The sequence below is a fragment of the Gallinula chloropus genome (genome assembly GCF_964237585.1).
Source record: "Gallinula chloropus genome assembly, chromosome: Z".
Lineage (NCBI taxonomy): Eukaryota > Metazoa > Chordata > Aves > Gruiformes > Rallidae > Gallinula > Gallinula chloropus.
This window is the reverse complement of record NC_140089.1, coordinates 42,841,130-42,860,663: the sequence shown is the minus strand read 5'-3', so window position 1 is coordinate 42,860,663 and position 19,534 is coordinate 42,841,130. Positions and strand designations below refer to the sequence as shown.

Genomic DNA, 19,534 nt, shown 5'->3' with positions numbered 1-19,534 from the left:
GATTTTCATAATCCTTTCAGAAGCCCTACTTAAAATGAAACTGTTCAATAATCAGTCAGCAGACCTGGTGACCTCTTGTGAGAACTGCTTCCTCCCTGCTGCTATTTTCATGAGCCAAAGGGACACAGAACCCGCAGAGCTCTGATGGCACTGTAGCTTGCTCGCTGGCTGTTTCAGGTTAAAATAGATGCAGAGTGTTCCTCTGGAAGAGAGAATGATAATCACCTGACAGGTGATTTCAGTCTTTCCTGTAGATTTAAGTAGTGAGGCAACTGCAGATAGTATTTAGAAAGAAGCAACATATATTATGGCATATAAAGCATGTGTCTCTTTCTCTTGACACATAGAGAAGAGCAAGGTTTGTATGGCCTTAAAGAGATTTTTGAAATGCTTATTGTCACTAGCAGCGCGTGAAGAACATACATGGGAAAAACAGTGTAAACTCACTGCAGTTACTGTTGGTCTTTCCTGCTGTCATCATGTGTCGTGCGCACTTGTCTTAAGTTTGTACTTAGGTATACTTAGATTGCAAGCTCTATGCTTGGAATGATATATTTTGTGATTATATGTAGTGTGAAATAAAACCAGATTGCTTACTTCGTGAGCTTATGTCTCTAAATTGGTAAAGGGATTTTGACTTCTTTTTTTTTTTTTTTTTTTTTTCTGTAGTGGTAACAAAATGGCTTGTCATTTGAACTTGCTGCTGAAATTCTTCTAGTTTTTTTTTTTTTCCCCATAGAGTCCTTAGTGGTGGTTGTGTACCAACCCATGACGGGTTCTGTGCTGTTCTTCCCTTCCCATCATTTTAGGATCCTTCTTCCCCAAGGGCAAGTCCCACTCATTCACCACGTGAAAATGGTATAGATAAAACCCGCCTGCTGAAGAAAGATGCCTCTAGCAGTCCAGCATCTACGGCCTCTTCAGGAAGTTCTACTTCCCTCAAGTCCAAAGAAATGAGTCTGGTGGGTAGCAGTCTGATTTCCAGATAAATGTTACTCTTCTAACTGTCCCTTCTGCAACTAGTTGTGTCATAAAGTACATGGCTTTAAACATTTGAGGCTGAAATTGACTAGTGTTTTCCCAGACCTCTATAGATCTCATCAGCAGTATTGTCTGCATCACTTTGATTTTTTTTTTTGTACTTCATACGTTTCTGTCAAATGAGTTTCAAATTTGTTTTGAAGTATGAGAGTCGCTTAAGCATTGTTTATTTTTTTTCTTGAGCAACAGTTTATGGTTTGACATAGTCTGTATATAGTCACTGAGAAGTTCTCCAGGCATTTGTTAAACTTTTCTACATGAGCTGTTGCTCTTTGAAAACTTTTTCTGCAGTATAACTATAAAGTTGATCAGATTCTCTGTAACTTTTGTGTCACAATGTTTTGATACTATCAACTATGGTGGTATTTTGTACTTAGATTTGCTCTGTCCAGTAATAATTCAGACAGTAATGATTTCAAGCTAAAATAATTTGGTAATACAGACTGCATTGTCCTGAAAAAAAAAAATTAGCTCAGGCACTTTTTTAATGCCAGTGGAAGAAAGAAAAATAACTTTCTTCGATTCTTTTTCTTCTTTTTTTTTTTTTAAATTTTTGGCAGCAATCAAAAAGGTCAGCATTTCTCTCACAAGTTAATGTTGTCAGCATTGCATGGATTTATGAAAGTTGGCTGAGGGACTACATAGTAGGTGCCCAGCATCCCAGCTGCTGTTGTGATAAATTGTATAATATGGCCTGGATTAAAAATAATACTCATTTAATTTGTTTAATGATACCAGCATGAAAAAGCCAGCACGCCTGTTCTGAAATCCAGCACACCAACTCCTCGAAGTGATGTGCCAACCCCAGGCACTAGTGCAACTCCAGGACTTCGTCCAGGCCTTGGCAAGCCTCCAACAATGGACCCTCTGGTTAACCAAGCTGGTAATGCATTACCTCATGTGTTTTTATGGTTCCAAAATTAATCCCTTTTTTAATGTATGTACTTCTCTGCGAATGTTAACTAAATGTATTGCTTTGTTCTTGATATCAAGAGAGGGCTTGACAAGAAGCAGATGCTTGGATTATTAACAGTTTGAATATCTTTCTATCTCTTATCCTTCTTTGTTTACTTTTGTCTTTATCTTTTTTGAAATAATCCAGAGACCGAATTCAATATAAAAAGGCTTCTTGGAAGTTTCTGGTACTTATTCTGAATGCAATCTTTTCTCCAGCTCTTTGTCTGAGTCTACTAATATTTGCTGCAGTGTAAATCTTGACAAATGCAGGGGGAAGTTTACTTTTGCTGTTCAGGCTGGTACAGCACAGTTGCTTCAGACGTGAGCTGTGTAAACCATATCTGTCAGCTTCACTGCTTAATTTGGCAAAGGAGAGATTAATGTAAACATGGAAATATTACAGAAATGGAAATAGGTAATGCTAGAAAAGATTGTTAGAAGTAATCAACAAGTTCAGACTACAGTAAATCTGACTTATGTGGAGGGAAAAGGGGCAATGTTTCTTGGCAGTGTGCGTACGTCAGAGGGGATGGTTAGGTATTGGGCAGGGGTGGGCAGGCGGGAAAGGGCTGTTTCCTTCCCTGTATGCAGGAATATGCAAGTAAAACTGCTTGGTTTTTAATTCCATAGCTGCAGGTTTGCGGACGCCGCTGGCAGTACCGGGACCGTACCCTGCTCCCTTTGGAATGGTACCTCACGCTGGCATGAACGGAGAGTTAACCAGTCCAGGGGCAGCCTACGCCAGTCTGCACAATATGTCACCCCAGATGAGTGCTGCTGCTGCGGCAGCTGCTGTGGTTGCCTATGGAAGATCTCCTATGGTAGGCCATACGTTGCATGCGATCTCAGTCGTGCGGGTTGCGGTTCACTGAGAAGAGCTACATGCTTCATTTAGCACTGTCGGATTCCCACGTTATAACAGTGCCAGAGGCGTGACAGCGTCACTCTGCCTTTCGCTGTGCTGAGTGGCTGGGGAAACAAATTTGCACCTTGAAAACAAAGAATCTCGGTGGTTCTGTGTTTGTTTCCTTTTTTCTTCACCTACATCAGTGCTTTGACTGATCAATAAATGCCAAAAAGTTATTTTATGCGTTCAGTTGAGAAGGTGGTTTTGGTAGCTACAAAGTATTTCACTGCTTCTGTGGACACCTGCTTTTCTCTTGCTGAACCAGATTTATGTTCCATACAGACACACAAAATTGATGTCTAAGCATGTCAAACTTTTTTATTTTTTGAAAAAAATTTTTTTCTTTTTTTTCTTTTTCCCCTTTTCTATGTCCTTGTATTTTCTTTGTTGTGGAAATCAACCTCAGAAGGTGGTTGGTACATATCTTGGAGCTCCGTGATGAAGTGTGTTAAGAATAGTTGCTGTTGTGGGTGTAATAATTAAATGGAGCATAGTAGTTAGTTACAGCTGCTGTCATGCTGAGTAACCCAGAGGCCTGATTCTGCAAATGTGAGATTGCTTTATGCATAGACAAACTTAACTAAGTGTAGATTTGCAAGATTGGATTTAAGCATGGTCATCTTCTCAATACTATTCATACTGCTGCCTTTTTCCAAACTGGCAAATAGGGCTGTTGAGTGAAAATGTGGAAATTCTTAATGACATATGTGCTCCTTAACAGCAATCAAAACTTTAACTCGGATATAGCATTCAGAATAGAAACTATTATTTGATGTACATATTTATTCAGGATATAAAAGTTTAGGGGAACTGCAGCATGCAAAGAGAGCATAGCATGCTTAAACTACAGACGAATTTGTCTGCATCCAGCATGAGAGATCTCTCAACTGATACGCCCACACAGCAGTGCACGTGGAGTCGAGCACAGATTGTACCTGGGCCCTGAAGCTGCTTTGCAGCACTGCATTGTACTGTGCCTGCACTGGTACACACTGGCTGTGGCCAAGCCAAAGAGTGGTGGTGTGGCTACATGCCCACACACCACAAACTCTTAATTCCAGGGCTAGGACAGGGGTATTTGTGTTATGCTCAGTGATATGAATGGGTAATACTCACTGGTTTTCTTTTTGCATATGAATAATTGCAGCAGAAACATGCCTAAAGAGAATGTTTTCTTCCCCCCCCCACCTCCCATAACCATGCACTTACCTAATACTAAGGGTAAAAGCTACATTTCGTCTGTGTATCTTAAGGGTGAAGAAAAAGAGCTTACTGAATGAGAAATTGCAAGTGTGTGATTAATTCATTTTTCATTGTCAGGTTGGGTTTGATCCTCCTCCTCACATGAGAGTACCTGGAATCCCTCCAAATCTAGCAGGGATTCCTGGGGGAAAACCGTAAGTAACTTTTAACATTTTGGTAACATCTGCAGCATCTAAAGACACTTTTATTCTCTCGTGTCAGTGAACAAGAATTCCAAAGGGGGTAGTGTCTGGTTGTTCCCACGGGATTGTTTTAGACTTCATATCCCAAAAGAGGTGTGCATATACCTCTTTCCAAGAAAAAGCTGATGAAGGTATACTTGAAGGTTTTTTATTTCCTCCTTTCTGGGGGAAGTTAAGGGAAATGCAAACTGGTAAACATTTGTAACATGTATGATAAAAACGTAATGAAACTGAGCATAAATGTGTAGTACAAACTCGCAGACTTCTCAGGCGTGAGAGTCTGCAACTGTTGATCACAGTGAGTATCTGAATCACTTTAGCAACTGATGCACACCTTGAGTAATGGAACAAGGTTTATAAAACACTTCTGTGTTAGTGTGCAGCTTGACAGCAAAAAGGATGACCAAGCAGTTGTGTAGCAGGTGGTGCATAGATGTAAGATAATTTCACAAGAGTTTTATTTATTGAGGAAGAGGAAGCAAAACAAAATACTTCTGTGATCCTGTGGTTTATTGATGTTACAATAAAATAAAGCCACCAAAACAGCATACATCAGATTTAACTTTTTCACTGTGAGGGTGGCAGAACACATTGACAGGCTGCCCAGAGAGGTTGTGGAGTCTCCTTCTCTGGAGACATTCAAAACCCACCTGGATGTGTTCCAGTGTGACCTAATCTAGATGATTCTGTTTTGGCAGGGGGTTGGACTCAGTGATCTTTTGAGGTCCTTTCCAACCTCTAACATTCTGTGATTCTGTGAAATTTTTCAGTAATTTGGCTTTGGTATACTGCTGAGACTTAGATTATCCACATGCATGTATAACTCTGAAACACTTTTTTTTTTTAGTTCTAGACAACTAGTCTGTGCAGGTGCAAACAGAGCACAGACTGCAAATCTGACTAATCTGTTTTCTTGGAGAGAGTTTTTCGACACTCTGTTAGAACTGGTTCTTTGTCCCTTCACACTTGGCATTATGACTTTTCTTTCAACAGAAAGTTGCAGTTAAACTAGTTTCTCTTTATCTAAGCACATACATAATATCTGTCATGGTTTAATTTTCCCTCTTGCAGCTTCAGGAAAAACTCAGAAACTGTTAATTTCAGAATACTGTCTAAGCTTCAGGACACACTGTGGTGAAAGTTATATAGACACACATTTCTGTTTGTCCTTCTTTTTGAACTTGTGTTAATAGCCAGTGATATGTTGTAATGTTAATCACGCAAACATCATTAAAAGTATGACAGTTTATGGGAGGGTGTGTGAGGGGGGGACAGGTGTATTTTCTTCCACTCTTTTCCTGTAACAGTAGGAAAGCAGCAGACTTAGATTAGGAAAACCACCCTGAATGTGTTTTCATTGTTATCCACCATGCTTCTGAGAACAGACCTAGCTATCTGTTGGCAGCCTGAGAAACCTGTTAAATCTTGGATGTACTTAAGGAAAAGTTGGTGGTATGTTGACAAGATTACTGAAGTGAGGGCTCAGTGAGTTGGTGTTATGCATCAGATGGTGGTGTATTTAAATATAGTACAGTAAGGAACAGGCTTTGTTCTCAAAACATTCTTTTATTAAGGGTCAGACTAATTCTTGCTGACTTTAGTAGAATTTGGCATACTTACATAAAACATTTTGGGAGATTGCATAATTCAGTGGCTGTAAACTTTTACATTTAAACAAGTGTATTTGTAAGCTTTCAGTGATTTATTCCATTAGTAATGCCTGGCAATATTTTGTATTATAAGCTCTGAAAAGCCTTTTTTTGTTAAGTCAGGAATTTTCTGTGGCTGAGTTGTTGGACTATTCAAAGCACAGCAGCAGCACATGTATGCTGCTATACTATGTATCCTGGTATTTCATAGATAAATTTAAGTCTGTATGGCTGTATGGGTTTTGTTTGTTTAGGGTTTTTTTAAACCTTTTTTATTTAGTGTTTTCAGCACTTTAATTCACACTATTCCATAGATGGCCTAGTTTGACACACAGTCCGTACTCTCCATTTGGTTTGATGAATTTTGTAATGATATTTTATGGACTGGACTGAGTCAGTCATTTCCTCTGAAGTGACTCCTTTGCTTATCTTTATTGTGAGGCAAACCCAAAGTTCCATAAACTGATCTGTTATGTTTCAATTGACGGCTTTAGGATGATACCTTGTTTTAATCTTGGCTACAGCTAGCTAGACGCCATCTGCTACCTGCAGCATCTATGAGTATCTCTTACCTGCATTGGGCAAGTCTCCTCTATTTTCTGTGCAAAGTGCATGGGTTATATAATCGTGCAAACTAGTGGAGTAACCCTGGCTTATTTTCAAAATCTGGCTTCTCCTACAGTGCAGTTAAGGTGCCACGTTGTATTTGTTTTATGAGATGCGAAGTTTTAGTCTTAAGTCTTGTTCCAAGTGGGTACAGAGATTTTTAAGGTGAACTGTCGAACCTCCAGCCATGTGTGTGCTCGTGGCTCCACATTTTTACCAGTGGTTATGCTGGGACTGTTTTTTTCACCCAGACCTACTTCCAGAAGAAAATGTAAGTTCCTTACTTTCCAAAAGAATGACATTTCTGATAGCACCAGGCTTTCTTTAAACCCTGTGCATTATGAGATATGTTAATGACTGGATTCTTAGTAAAAGTAATAGCCTCTGAAGAACCCATTCCTGCTTGTCCATCTGTCTTTATCAGAGGGGCTGTGTCTGGAAAGCTTTTCTTTTTCTTGCCTTGTTTTGTAACTTGATTAGATGCAAGTCTTTACTACCATCTTTTTATGTTTCTGAATGTGAATCTTTTAGTTTTGCCTAATCTTGTTAGCAGCAGTACAGATGTACTTGAGAAATCGGGTGCAATCTAGAAAGTCAAAGTGTCTTCAGCAATTTCTTAATTATACAAGTGAGCTATGCTTTGCAGGTTGTGCCTTGTGAGGTTTTTTTTGGGGGTGTTTTTATAAATTATGTCCTATGCAGCTTTTCAGGTTTTCCATTACTTTGACATTTTCATGTGCAAACATGTGATCTCATATTAGTTGTTTTATCTCTTCAACCATTTGCAGTGCATTGATTTTGTGGACAGGGACTTGATATCTATATGTATGCATGAATATGCATAACATTTTTTCATCTTTTTGGTTTCGAAGTTGATTCCCAGTTGATTATTCTTTTCTTAGCAGCTCCTCTGTGGGGTTTTTTGGGGGGTAGGGGGTGGGATGATGGGATATTTTTTCCTTCCAGATTGCCTTAAGCCATCACCTAATCAATAATTATCTTTGGTTTAGGTTGGGGGTGGGAAAACAGTGTTAGTTTGGAACATGGACATATGGTGTCTTGAGTCTTTGCACTCTGTTGTTCTGATAAATTTAATTGTGTCCTGGACTATTCAGTTTTTGTGTGTTGCCCGAGTCATGCTTTTTGCTTTGCATAGCCCTTCTGACAAGGTACTTATTTAGCTTTTAGTCTTCTATAGCTGCTACTGTTTCTCCTTGATGTGAACCATACCTTCTAATAGTTGGATTGTGCAGTGAACACAGATTTTTCAAGCTCAGTGGCAAGATTTATGTCCACAATATCACTACAAACTGACTTTCCTTTTTGCTTTTCCTAAAGAATAATATACTGTTCTGGAATTGCTCAAGGCAAAAATTAAAAAAAGATTTCATCTCTCTTGATCCTTATACTTGTTCAGGGAATGTATAATAAGGAAAAATTTAAAGGAAGGTTAAGTTTATCATATGGTAGATTAACAGGTTGTTGTTCTCCCCTATCCATATCTCTGGATAGAATTATGTTTGATGGCATGTATGAAGTTAAAGATCTTGTTATTTTGGACCAAATACCTTTATTCTTTTTTCTTGGCATCTTGTCCTGTGTATTGAAACACCATGCTCAGTTATTCACAGTTTGTTGTGATAACTATAATTAAAAATAAGCAGGAGTACAAAGCAGCTGAAAGTAAAATACAGTCATCAGTAGAAGGAAATGCCTACTTTTGTGTTTTGCATTGAGGTATTTATGAAAGTTAAGTAATTCTGTTTGAATGTTTGAACTGGAGTATGGAGTTGAAGCTCCACCCCGACCTTGGCCTCCCTTTTCCCCCTCTAAAGCATGTGACTTTAAGTTGATAGGAACTGCATACATTATACCGATGTGAATACTTAAGAGTAAATGGTAGTTAGGTAGCTCAGTAGATTTGCCATGTTCTTGAGCAGTAAATTAAATATTCTGAACTCTCCTCAGCATGTCAGATGATACTTACGTATTTTATACTTACATGGAAATTGGAGGACTGTAATTATCAGACTTAAGCTGGGAAACCGCGTTCTATTAGTATCACCTACTATGTTGTAATGTATAGGAACTCTGCAGGTTCTCAGTGCTGCTTTGACACAAACCTAGTAGAAGCCTTTGCATGAAATAGATCACAGGAATATTTTTGTTATTCGGAAAGAATCTAAACTTATGTGAGAGTATCTTGTTTCCCTGGAAGCTTTCCTAAATGGCATGCAAATTTGTCTTGCAACTGTTCTTTTCATAGTATACAATTAATTATAAGCCTGTACCTACATATTAATTGATATATACTTAGCTTGTTTTCTGTTAAATTGTTATTGCAGTGTGTAAGAACTTTGATGTGGTTGTTAGCCCAGCATGAGGAAGGGCCATCTTAATGGTAACAGTCATTTGACCAATGCTGGATAATCATGAAACCCAGACATTCCATAGAGGCAGAATGCTGTGGGGTCCGTGTTTGTCGTGAAGCTGAACACCAGTTTCTGACGTACGTTGTCAGTTTTGAGAAACCACCGTAATGGAACAAAAATGCACGTTAAGCTTTTTCAGTGCTGTGGAATTCAAACGTCAGTAGCAGTTGTTGAGGAGAAAGGTGGGTGGGCAAGGGGTCCCTGTTAAGAAATACCTTGAGCTTCAAGGAACTCAAGGATTTACCAAATTTAACTAAATATTAGCTCTCTTATGACTGGACAACCAAAATGCATGTCAGTTTTGAGAGTTTAGCCTGTGAATAAATCTAGTGTGTTAAAAATTGAGTCGTTTCTTAATTGTATGTAAGTGTAAGTACACCTACAGATTTATAGGTGTTGCACTGGAAGTATAGTCCTCCCCAAAAGTTGCAGGGCAGGACCTCTATCATGGTGCTATATTGGAGAGGTAGCCAAGGACAACAGCGACTGAGCTGCAAACAGTCTTTTCCACTGCTGTCATAAGCTCTGTGTTCTTCTGAAGACAGACACTTTCCTTGCCTAGGGAGTGTCGTTCTTGCAGATTATGCAAATTTCTTCAAAGTTCAAAGGTATGTGTAATGAAAAGTTATACCGTAGTACCTAGTAGGTATAAGTTACCACACCACCATATGTATGTTGACAATGGTGATGGTAACATGACATGGCATACATCTTCAAGCAGACGTGAACATTATTGTTTCATGTGCTAGTCTTGGTGGGAGGAAGAGGGACTTGGCAACACCTAGCCATGTCCTACACAGGGGACCAATGATAACTCGCACTGTAGAAAAAGCTGTCATGGCTTGTAAGAAACTGTTGCTTTCCTGTTTGTTCAGCCCCCAAACTCAGTCATCTTGAGTCCTGATCAGCCAGTCTTGGATCTTGAGTCCTGACCAGCCAGTCTTGGAAGCAAATGCTTCCTCATGATGATAGAAAAGAGAGAATACTTTTATCGTGTGTATGACCACGCTTCAAACACTGGCATACTGGTAAAATTCTACATGACTAAAAGTATACTGGGTAAGTCTGGTGTTTCAGAGCAGAGGAGTCATTGTAATTCTATAGTACACATGAAGCACTTGAAAAATGTTCCTGTTTTCTTCCTCCCACCCTATCTCAGCAAGAGCTGAGAAGCTGTGTGTATGCACAGAAGCATTTCAAAACACCAATTATTCAGGTATTTTGAATTGAACAGAACATTTATGCTGTAACCTTCCATTAAAGAAATAATAACGTACAAGTGGATTATTCATCTTAAACATGCTGGAAAAAATTGCTTAATACTTGCTTAATTGTTTTTCTTCTGTCCATGATAAAAGCAAGGGCAGGCTGAGACTTCAAAGTTGTGCAGTTCTGTGTACTCTGACTGCTAACAAATGTTCTGCAGATGACTTTGATCTGGAGCCCAGGATGGGGCCCAGCTTTTCAGCCTCTTAAATGCTATGACTCTTTAGTTGGATTCTTCACCTGATCTTAAGCAGTTGTTCAGCCTCGAGCAGTCTTGCTGCCACTCCTCTGCTTCCTCTCCCATCCCATGTCTCACTGTTTTAGTGAATAACCACCTTGGGACAGTCCTGTCTCTACTCTTCACAGAAATGACACGGATTTCTAGTTAATCCTTCATCATTGCTGTAATTCTTCGTGCAAACAAGGAGAGAAAGGGACCAATGGGAAGAAGTGTGTTTGAGATGTTGTGCATCTTGTACTCATGTAACAGGGTGAACTTTGCACTTCCTTTCTTACCTTGCATTTCCTATTCATGATATTTCCACAACAAAAAAGATTTTTCATCTTTTGCACTCACTTATCCTCCATTTCTGTGTATTCTTTGAGCAGGCTTTCAGCTCACATGTCCAGCCATGGGAGAGGAATTATATGTATATGCACTACCAGTTTGTTACTGGTAACCACTCTTAACCTGTTCTTACCCTTCCTTTCTGAGAAAACTGTGATACTGCATGGGGTGACAGTTTCTGCTGTTACCTTCTGTATGAAAGAACTGTAAAGTTGTTCTACTTCCCTTCTCACTCTTAAAAAAAGAGCTCTGCTCCTGGGCATGTTCAGTTTCTTTGTGGCATTTGTTATGGATCCAGGCATCTTTCTTGTTCCTTCTTTTCAAACTATGGAATACTCAGAAATGTGCAATGAAGTACTTTGAAAGTACTAGCTCACAGCTCAGAAAAGATTAAATTGAATTACCAGTTCTTGGACTGCTGGAAGAGGGATGCGATACTAAAGCTACAGTGACTCAAGATTTCTGAGGAATAAGGTACATTCAGAAAAGAAAGGACAATTTTGAACACAAGAAAATATTAGGAAAAAAAACCCAACCCTGGTCACTAGGGAGACAGTAGTATAGTGGTTAAAAAGAAACAACCCTCATATCTGACCACTTTTATCCCCTTCGGCCTTTTGAAGAGTGCTGTTAATGTAATTATAGCATCAAAAACTTGAGCTATGCATGTGCTTAAAACAGAAGCAAAAAGATAAAAAAGCTAAGTAGTAAAACAAAATGCAGCCTTTTACTTTTTTTACTATTACTTAAAACAAGGAGGACCAGCCCCTTACCCCCACCCCTGAAACCTGTATTAGCTGCTAGGTATATTCTTGTCCTTGAGTAGAGATGGCTTTAAAAATCACATTAAACATTAAGAAATAATTTTGTTCACTTTCCCTGAGGAGGAGTGTTTTTATTAAGTGCTGGGGTTCGCTTCCTCAACCCTTAAGTTTCCATGTACTTGACATCATGCACTGAATACAACACAAAGGTGTTACAGAAGCATTAAAACTACCTGGGAAACGCAGCCTTTCGGCTTTTCCAAAATACTTATTCAAGAAAATATAATTATGAGAAGATGGTATCAGCTTTATAATGAAAGGTGTGTACAAACCACCCTGCCTGTTTCTGTTTTCTGTTTAAAACACTGGTTATCAGCTCGGAGAGGCATGTGAGCCCAGCTGGTGCTGATATTAAAGAGGAGGCGCAGAAACGGACAAAAGTCGAACTTTGGCTGTAGTGTAACTGCAAGGCAACAGTCTCATGGAAGAGGGCCAAATGAGTAGTGTCTGGTGAAGGATTGCTGCTGCAGGACTCATGGTGCTGGGTCCTGGAAGTGAGGGCTAGAAACCAGGTGCTGTGAAAGATCTTTAGGTTATCCAGGTGGCTGAGGGATAGCAGCCGTGACCTTGGTCTGTAGAGTTAAGGGTAGAACTTGACATACTCCCCCACTGCATGCATACTTTAGGTAAGGCAAGCTGAAAATACCTGTTGTGAATCCTTGTCTCTGTCAGGGGTTTCATGTGCCTGTGTTAATTATCAGTGTACCTATGATTTTCATGAGAAAAAGGTGGCAAGGAAATCAAATTAAAAAAATACTGTTTCTGTTTGCATTTATAGCACTGTGTAACTGACTGGGTTTTTTTTTTTTATTTTTTTTCCCCCTTTTCTCTCTCTCTCTTCTCTCCCAAAAGTGCCTACTCCTTTCACGTTACTGCCGATGGTCAAATGCAGCCAGTTCCTTTCCCTCCTGATGCCCTCATCGGTCCAGGAATCCCCCGCCATGCCCGGCAGATCAACACCCTGAACCACGGGGAAGTTGTGTGTGCAGTAACCATCAGCAACCCCACGAGACACGTGTACACGGGTGGAAAGGGGTGCGTCAAAGTCTGGGACATCAGCCAGCCTGGCAACAAGAGCCCTGTCTCTCAGCTGGACTGTCTGGTAAGTGAATAGGAACTTGTGCACAAGGGTAGTTTCTCCTTGGAGACTCAATAAGGAAATAGCTGTCCTTGTCTGGTGGATTTTGTTCATATTACAAGGAAATAGCAGGCAGTTCTGTTTCCTGGTTTATGTATTTAGCTAGATTTTTTTCTAACACATAACAGGTGGAGTTATAGACAAGAGTGTGGGTTTGTTTAGAGGTAAATATCATCACTAAAGGTCAAATTACAGATTAAATAGGATTACTGAATAAAGGGCGTACCTGATTTTTTTTTTCCCTTCTCCTCTCCCCATTTTAGTCATGCTGATGATTTTTGTGCTTAAATTTGGAAGGACTTGTAGTCTGGCTTTTGCGGGGCTGCATAGAACCTTCAGGAGTGACAATGTCTTCACCTCTCTTTAGTAAGAGGGTAGCAACCATTTTATGAAATAATGTGATAAGTAACCCAACATCATTTTAAGTAACTTAGTGATGCGCAAATTACACCTTTTGGTTAGTGTTTTTCACATCTGCAGGATACAAAAGAGAATGAGTGTGTTAGTTATGGTAGCTGAAAAGCTAACTCGAAAAAGTTAATGGCTCAGTAAGAGATGCTTCACATATTAGATGCAGCACAGACGTTTGTGAAACGATAACTGAGAAGACATAACGTCATAAAGCACAGTAGTATATATCCTAATGAAAATAATTCTGGCTTCAGTGTTAGCCAGTTAAATGTGGTGGGTTGCTTGTTTTTTGGGTTTTCTTTTAGCCTTTACCCTTTCTTTACTGCTACCTGTGTTAATTGTCTGATAGTAAAACTACCTTTGAATAGGTATTCTGTTCTGTGGCAGGTATGTGTCTGGATGCACAGTCCTAGCTGCCTTCATTTTAGTTACGGAGCAGCAATGGCCAACTAAGCCAGCATTTCCACTGCAGTACTTACTTGCTCCTTTGCTATGAATAAAAGTAGTAGTAGTAGGACAAATGCTGATGACTGCTTCTTTCAGTGATTTTTGTATGTTTTGAGTTAGAGATCTTAACCTTCCATTTCCTAAAGAGCTGTTACCATATTAATTTGGTATGGTTCCAATGAGATCCAGTAAGCTTAAGGAATCAAGCTTGTAATAAATGAAGATTTAAATGTTTTCACCCTCTAGGTCCCCTGTAATGCATCTTAATCAGCAATAGTATCACCAATGTGAAATTAGTAATAAAAGTATGGTAAGAATCACGTTGCACAACAAAGGACCAGCATAAATCCAGGACCTGTATGGGAATGCTTAACATTTTAGCTTTAAAATGAATGCAAAATAGCATTCGAAAGAAAACTCCAAAACGTGAAAGGCATGAGACTTGAACTGCATTTTCATGTAGGGTTGCCTAAATGCCAAATGAAAGGTCATTTGCTTTAATGTTTGTGTTGTTGGTGACCTTAGCTGATGGAGTGCACTTGCAGAAATGCAAGCTTACTTTGACTCTGTTTTTGTGTAATGAGACGGAAGACTTGCCATTCGTCAGGTTTGAAACAGAGTAGACTGTGGCAACAGAAGTCTGCAGTTTTAATTTCTGCAGCTGCAGTCTCTGGATGGTGATGAGAAGTATGCGTTTGAAACCGTTTAGGATCTGCTGGTTCCTCTTCAGTACTTTGGTAATGGAAAAAATAGCGCACTGTTTAAAACTTGGATGCTATCAGAATCATATTAGTGGTCATTATTGGCAGGCATGTATTAACATAACTGAGGTGATTTGTGTTGTACAGAACAGAGATAACTACATCCGCTCTTGTAAATTGCTGCCTGATGGATGCACCCTAATAGTTGGTGGGGAAGCCAGCACATTATCCATATGGGACCTGGCAGCACCAACTCCTCGCATAAAAGCAGAGCTGACATCCTCAGCTCCTGCCTGTTACGCTCTGGCTATCAGCCCTGATTCCAAGGTGTGCTTTTCCTGCTGCAGTGATGGGAACATCGCAGTGTGGGATCTGCACAATCAGACGTTGGTCAGGTGAGTCATTATTTGTTTACAGAAAACTCTAATAGAAGTTACTCTTTGGACAGCTACATAAATATTTATCTCCCTCAATAGTCATCCATGACAGCAAAGTAAATAGGATTTCTTATCCAAAGAATGCAGTTTGCACCCGAGCTGGGCAGAAACTATTTTGGGTAGCTTCAGTCTAGACTTTGAAGATGCACTTTCAGGGCCTGAAGGGTTAACCCATAACCTGCTGTAGTCATTGTAAAAGTTGCTGTTGGTTTCAGTTAGTTGGCGTTTGTCTGCAAGTTTCTACAAGGAGCATTTCTCCTGGTTTGTGATTTATGCATGTTGAACAACCCTTTTAGGGAACTCTTAACAGTTTGTTCTTTTCGTTTGTCTAAAGCCTGGTTAAGTAATAAAGAGAATTTTCAGTTCTTATGTGATAATAAGTAAGAAAAATAATCTTAAGAGAAGCAGTTCAAAGTGTGTATCTCCTCAGCTCTTTAGGGAAGCATAAAGTACCAGTATTTGGTGATTTGGTAATAAAAAGGTACGGACTTTTTTTGGGAAATTTGATCTCTAAAACTTTTAGAATGGGTTGCAAAGAGTATAATATGTGGATTGCTATGTAAATTCCTTTGAAATGTTTTGTTAAACCTTTTACTAATGAATATATTAGTAGAAGATAAAAGTGTATGGCAGGTCAATATTCAGCATTAGTGCTATGACAGAGAAAGAAAGATAGGGCCGTGTGAAGTGGCTCCTAGCAAGTAGCTATGTGGTTTACTAGAAGGTAAATTTTGATTTATGCTTACCGAAGTAGTGGTACCTTACAATACGATGATGAGAGCCTAAATTGGGAAAGGCTGTATTACTTTAAAAGTTACGAACACTGAAGATCAGCTTAGTTTGCTGTGCTTCCATTGTATTTTGTGTATATCAATACTTAGCCTAAACTTCTGTGTAGAGAGTCATATTAACATGCATGCAAATTTTATTTAAACTTTTAGGTCAACAAAAATACTTTAGTTATATAAAATGTTGAGTTTGCCCTGTCTGTGCATAGTCTCTGTAAAGGTGCTGTCTCTCCATCTGTGACTGTCTTGCCTTTTGCAAGTTTGCTGTAGGTGTTCCCACCATTTGCTGGCTGATCTTGCTAATTGATAACGCGTGGAATTTTGAGGCCAGAGCTACAAAACAAAATGTGCCGTGTGACCTTTCTTTGGCAGTACTTAGTGATTCATACCCTTCATTCCCAAGCTAGTTGTGTTTCCCTCTGCTCCCCGCCACCCCACCCCTCCACCTTTCACATCGAAGCACAGGACTTTCCTAAAGCTGATTGCTGATGAAAAATGCAGGAGCCTCAGAAGGCTTTTGCCAAAGGATTAAGGAAAACTTGAGATGACCTCTTGGTTGCTGAAAGCTGAGAATTACTAGTGAGAAGATTTTTTAAAACAAGCTGCACCATTTAGATTTTTGTGATCTCCTGCCACAGAGATGCAACTTTGCTGACTCAGCAATGCTTGTGTTTAACTGTCTGGATCTCTATCTGGACACCTTCCTGTTAATATCTCTGCTTGTTATTTATCATCTTGACTTGCAGCCAAAGAAAAATACAGAAGCTGTATTCTGAAACCGGAGGACTTTTGTTCCCTCAGCACTTGTTTTAATCTGAGCTGTCCTTAGTGCATTTAACTATGGTTATTGTACTGTAATGTTCTCACAAGATTTTTTAAATTTTTTTTAACTCCTTCTTAAAACCTGATAGGAAATACTTTAATTTGTTCAGCTAGCAATGATGCAATTAATTTCTTTAGCACCTGGAAAATGTTTTTGTAATACTGTTGTAGTTCATGCTCAGTAAGAGGGAGGGTCTGATTTTTGCCCATCAGCAGACACAGAAGAGATGACACACACACATCCAGAGTCCAAAACTAACACCACAACAGTGTTTACCTTGAGCTCTGGCAGGAAATCATTATTCAATCTGGTTTGTTTTATCAGGCAATTCCAGGGCCACACAGACGGAGCCAGCTGTATTGACATTTCTAATGATGGTACCAAGCTCTGGACAGGAGGTTTGGATAACACTGTCAGATCCTGGGATTTGAGAGAGGGGAGACAGCTACAGCAGCATGACTTCACATCACAGGTAACTGAATTTTCCTACAGCTTGTGGGAAGGGTGTGCAGTGGGAGGGAAACATTCAGGATGAAAGCTGAGGTTGAGCCCAGTGCAACTGGTGGATCGTTCCCTCTCTTTCTTTTGGCTGCTTATAACACAGTATTTTGGAGCTTTAATATGTTCAGCTTTCAGAACAAAACAACAGCTTGACACTACTCTTGCTATTTTTCTAATTTCATACGTAAAAACCGGGATCATTTAGTCACTTGAATTTTGAACAGCAGTCTTGCTGTTGAACTGTGTGAACCTTATTTGGCCCTTCTCTCTCTATCCCTTTCCTACAGATAAAGTCTATCTGTAGGCAGAGAAAAAAATGTAAATGTGGTTTAATTTTCAGATATTTTCCCTCGGTTATTGCCCTACTGGTGAATGGCTAGCTGTGGGAATGGAAAGCAGCAACGTAGAAGTGCTACATGTAAATAAACCAGACAAATATCAACTGCACCTTCATGAGAGTTGTGTATTGTCACTCAAGTTTGCTTACTGTGGTAAGTTGCCCTGAACGCAGACCTGCTCACTAGTTATTATGTAGCCATAGCTCATCTGATAATCAAAACTTACTTTGTATCTCAGTTTCTTAAGTTACAAATAAATTCCTCTGCTTTATGAATTAAACTGTACTTGCCTACAAACAGACATCCATTTGTCTAAAGGCTTCTGTGAGGTTTGATTTGTATATAAAAGCTGTCTGTCCTTAGAGACTAGGGATTTCCTAGTACATAGCATATTGCAAAAGCAGAGTGTCCACATCCATTGTAAGCAAAGGTGCTGTGGTGATTAGTGGTGAGAGCTTTTAAAACAGTAATTAGTTAGCAGATTTCATAGATGTGCGCTGAAAATCCAAAACCTGACAGATGCCTGTTCCCTGTGCTTTTACAGTCCTTCTGTTCTATATTCTAGGTAAATGGTTTGTGAGTACTGGGAAAGATAACCTTCTTAATGCATGGAGAACTCCTTATGGAGCGAGTATCTTCCAGGTAAGGATGATGATGCTTTTAAAGAAAAATCTAGAACACCCAGAGTCCTAGAGAATGGGCTCAGATCTCTTCACCTATGTGATCTACCCAAAATGAGATGCTGAGATGAGGGTAACAGACCTTTTTTTTTTTTTTTTTTTTTTAAATGATGTAATGTATTTCTATTTTTCTTCTAGTCCAAAGAATCTTCGTCAGTGCTTAGCTGTGACATCTCTGTGGATGATAAATACATAGTCACTGGCTCTGGAGACAAAAAGGCTACAGTCTATGAAGTTATCTACTGAAAAATATGATGGGGATATAACTTTTAGAAGTTGAACTGGGCCAAAAATGGTCTTAATTGTAGAAGTAGAAAGGTTTTGCCTTTTAAAAAGGAACAAAAGTATTGAGTGAGGTTCCAGACCTTGCCATGAAACTACTCCAGTTTTTCAAAATAGAAGGCAACGTCCAGCAACTAAATATTGGCTACGCGGACCAAACGGAACACAGAGGCAAGATGGACAGATGTAGCCTGGGTTTTTGACATAATTTTTAAAAGCCAAGTCTACTGAAGAATGTTGGAGCCTTTTGGGTTTTTCTTTTCCTTTCTTTGTGACCTCATGCAAATCGTTCTCATTGCCTGAATATGGGGGATAAATACTTTTCTGTTCCTTGCAGTTCAAGTTGCATTCTGTCCTGTGTAGAGCAGTGGTGTCTCAGATGAACTTGTTTCCTGGTTTTGCATCGTGTGATATGTTTTTGTATTTTTGTTGAAGGTCAAACATTTGTATAAATTGTAAATATATTTAGTTTATTACAGTAAAGGCTTTAGTATCGACAACCAGTCTTCCCCACCCTCCACCCTGCCCTCCCTGCTTATTTAAAATTATAAACCTTTTGGGGATATAAGTACATTTTTAGAAGCAAAAGCAAACACTATGTATAGTTTGAAAATGGTGTCTTATTCTTTATAACTGCTCCTAGATTCCTTTATCGTACTTCAAAGTAGTTGTTTTGACATACTAGGGTATCAAGTCCAGTAGATACTGTCTTGTGGTACACAAAACTTAAAAGGCAATTTTGTACTAATTATAGTGTAAATATAAAAATTGAACATTTCACAAAGTTGTGCAGTTTATTTTAAGTTTATTCTGATGTCCCATGTATACATTCTTTGGCAGATACAGTAATATGTGCCTGATCATAACTCAATCGGTCATTTCTCCAGAAGAAGGAGTGACTTCCCTCTCCTTTCTCCCAGAGTTGAACAGAATTCATGCGAGACACATTTTTAACTAAGTACATCATAGCCTTTATTCATTAGCTGAGGATGTCTATGATTAAACAAAGCTAGCTAAGTTGCATCCTTTGTATTTTGCAGAGAAGTGGTAGTTAATGACCATTTCCTTTTTTAATGTCTTGTCTATACTTAGATACTCAGGTAAATTTAATTGAATTACCAAAAGTGTGAGTTTTACAGGGGATCACTTAATGTTAAATACTTGCAGGACTGCAAGTGGAGTGAATTAACCTAAACTAAGTTAAACTCAATTCTTAATTTCTTGTGAGAATATTGACAAAGGAATATTTTGATTTTTAACTAACCCACTGTACAAATTAATCAGAATTAATTT

At 39.1% G+C, this 19,534-nt stretch overlaps 1 protein-coding gene across 3 annotated transcripts in view; it reads left to right on the top strand.

Moving 5' to 3' along the window:
• The window catches only part of LOC311204039 (transducin-like enhancer protein 1), a 71,245-nt gene extending 52,984 nt beyond the window's left edge, over nt 1-18,261 (top strand). For 2 of the 3 annotated variants that reach the window (XM_084278892.1, XM_084278891.1), the window contains exons 11-20: nt 810-962; nt 1,780-1,924; nt 2,629-2,819; nt 4,226-4,302; nt 12,548-12,797; nt 14,540-14,787; nt 16,765-16,912; nt 17,282-17,432; nt 17,845-17,921; nt 18,098-18,261. In XM_084278892.1, coding sequence (XP_084135018.1) covers nt 810-962; nt 1,780-1,924; nt 2,629-2,819; nt 4,226-4,302; nt 12,548-12,797; nt 14,540-14,787; nt 16,765-16,912; nt 17,282-17,432; nt 17,845-17,921; nt 18,098-18,205 — 1,548 coding nt within the window. In that variant the 3' untranslated portion in view covers nt 18,206-18,261. The remainder of the gene's footprint in view (nt 1-809; nt 963-1,779; nt 1,925-2,628; nt 2,820-4,225; nt 4,303-12,547; nt 12,798-14,539; nt 14,788-16,764; nt 16,913-17,281; nt 17,433-17,844; nt 17,922-18,097) is intronic. The other variant, XM_084278893.1, reaches the window with a different exon arrangement.
• The last annotated feature ends 1,273 nt before the right edge of the window (nt 18,262-19,534 follow it).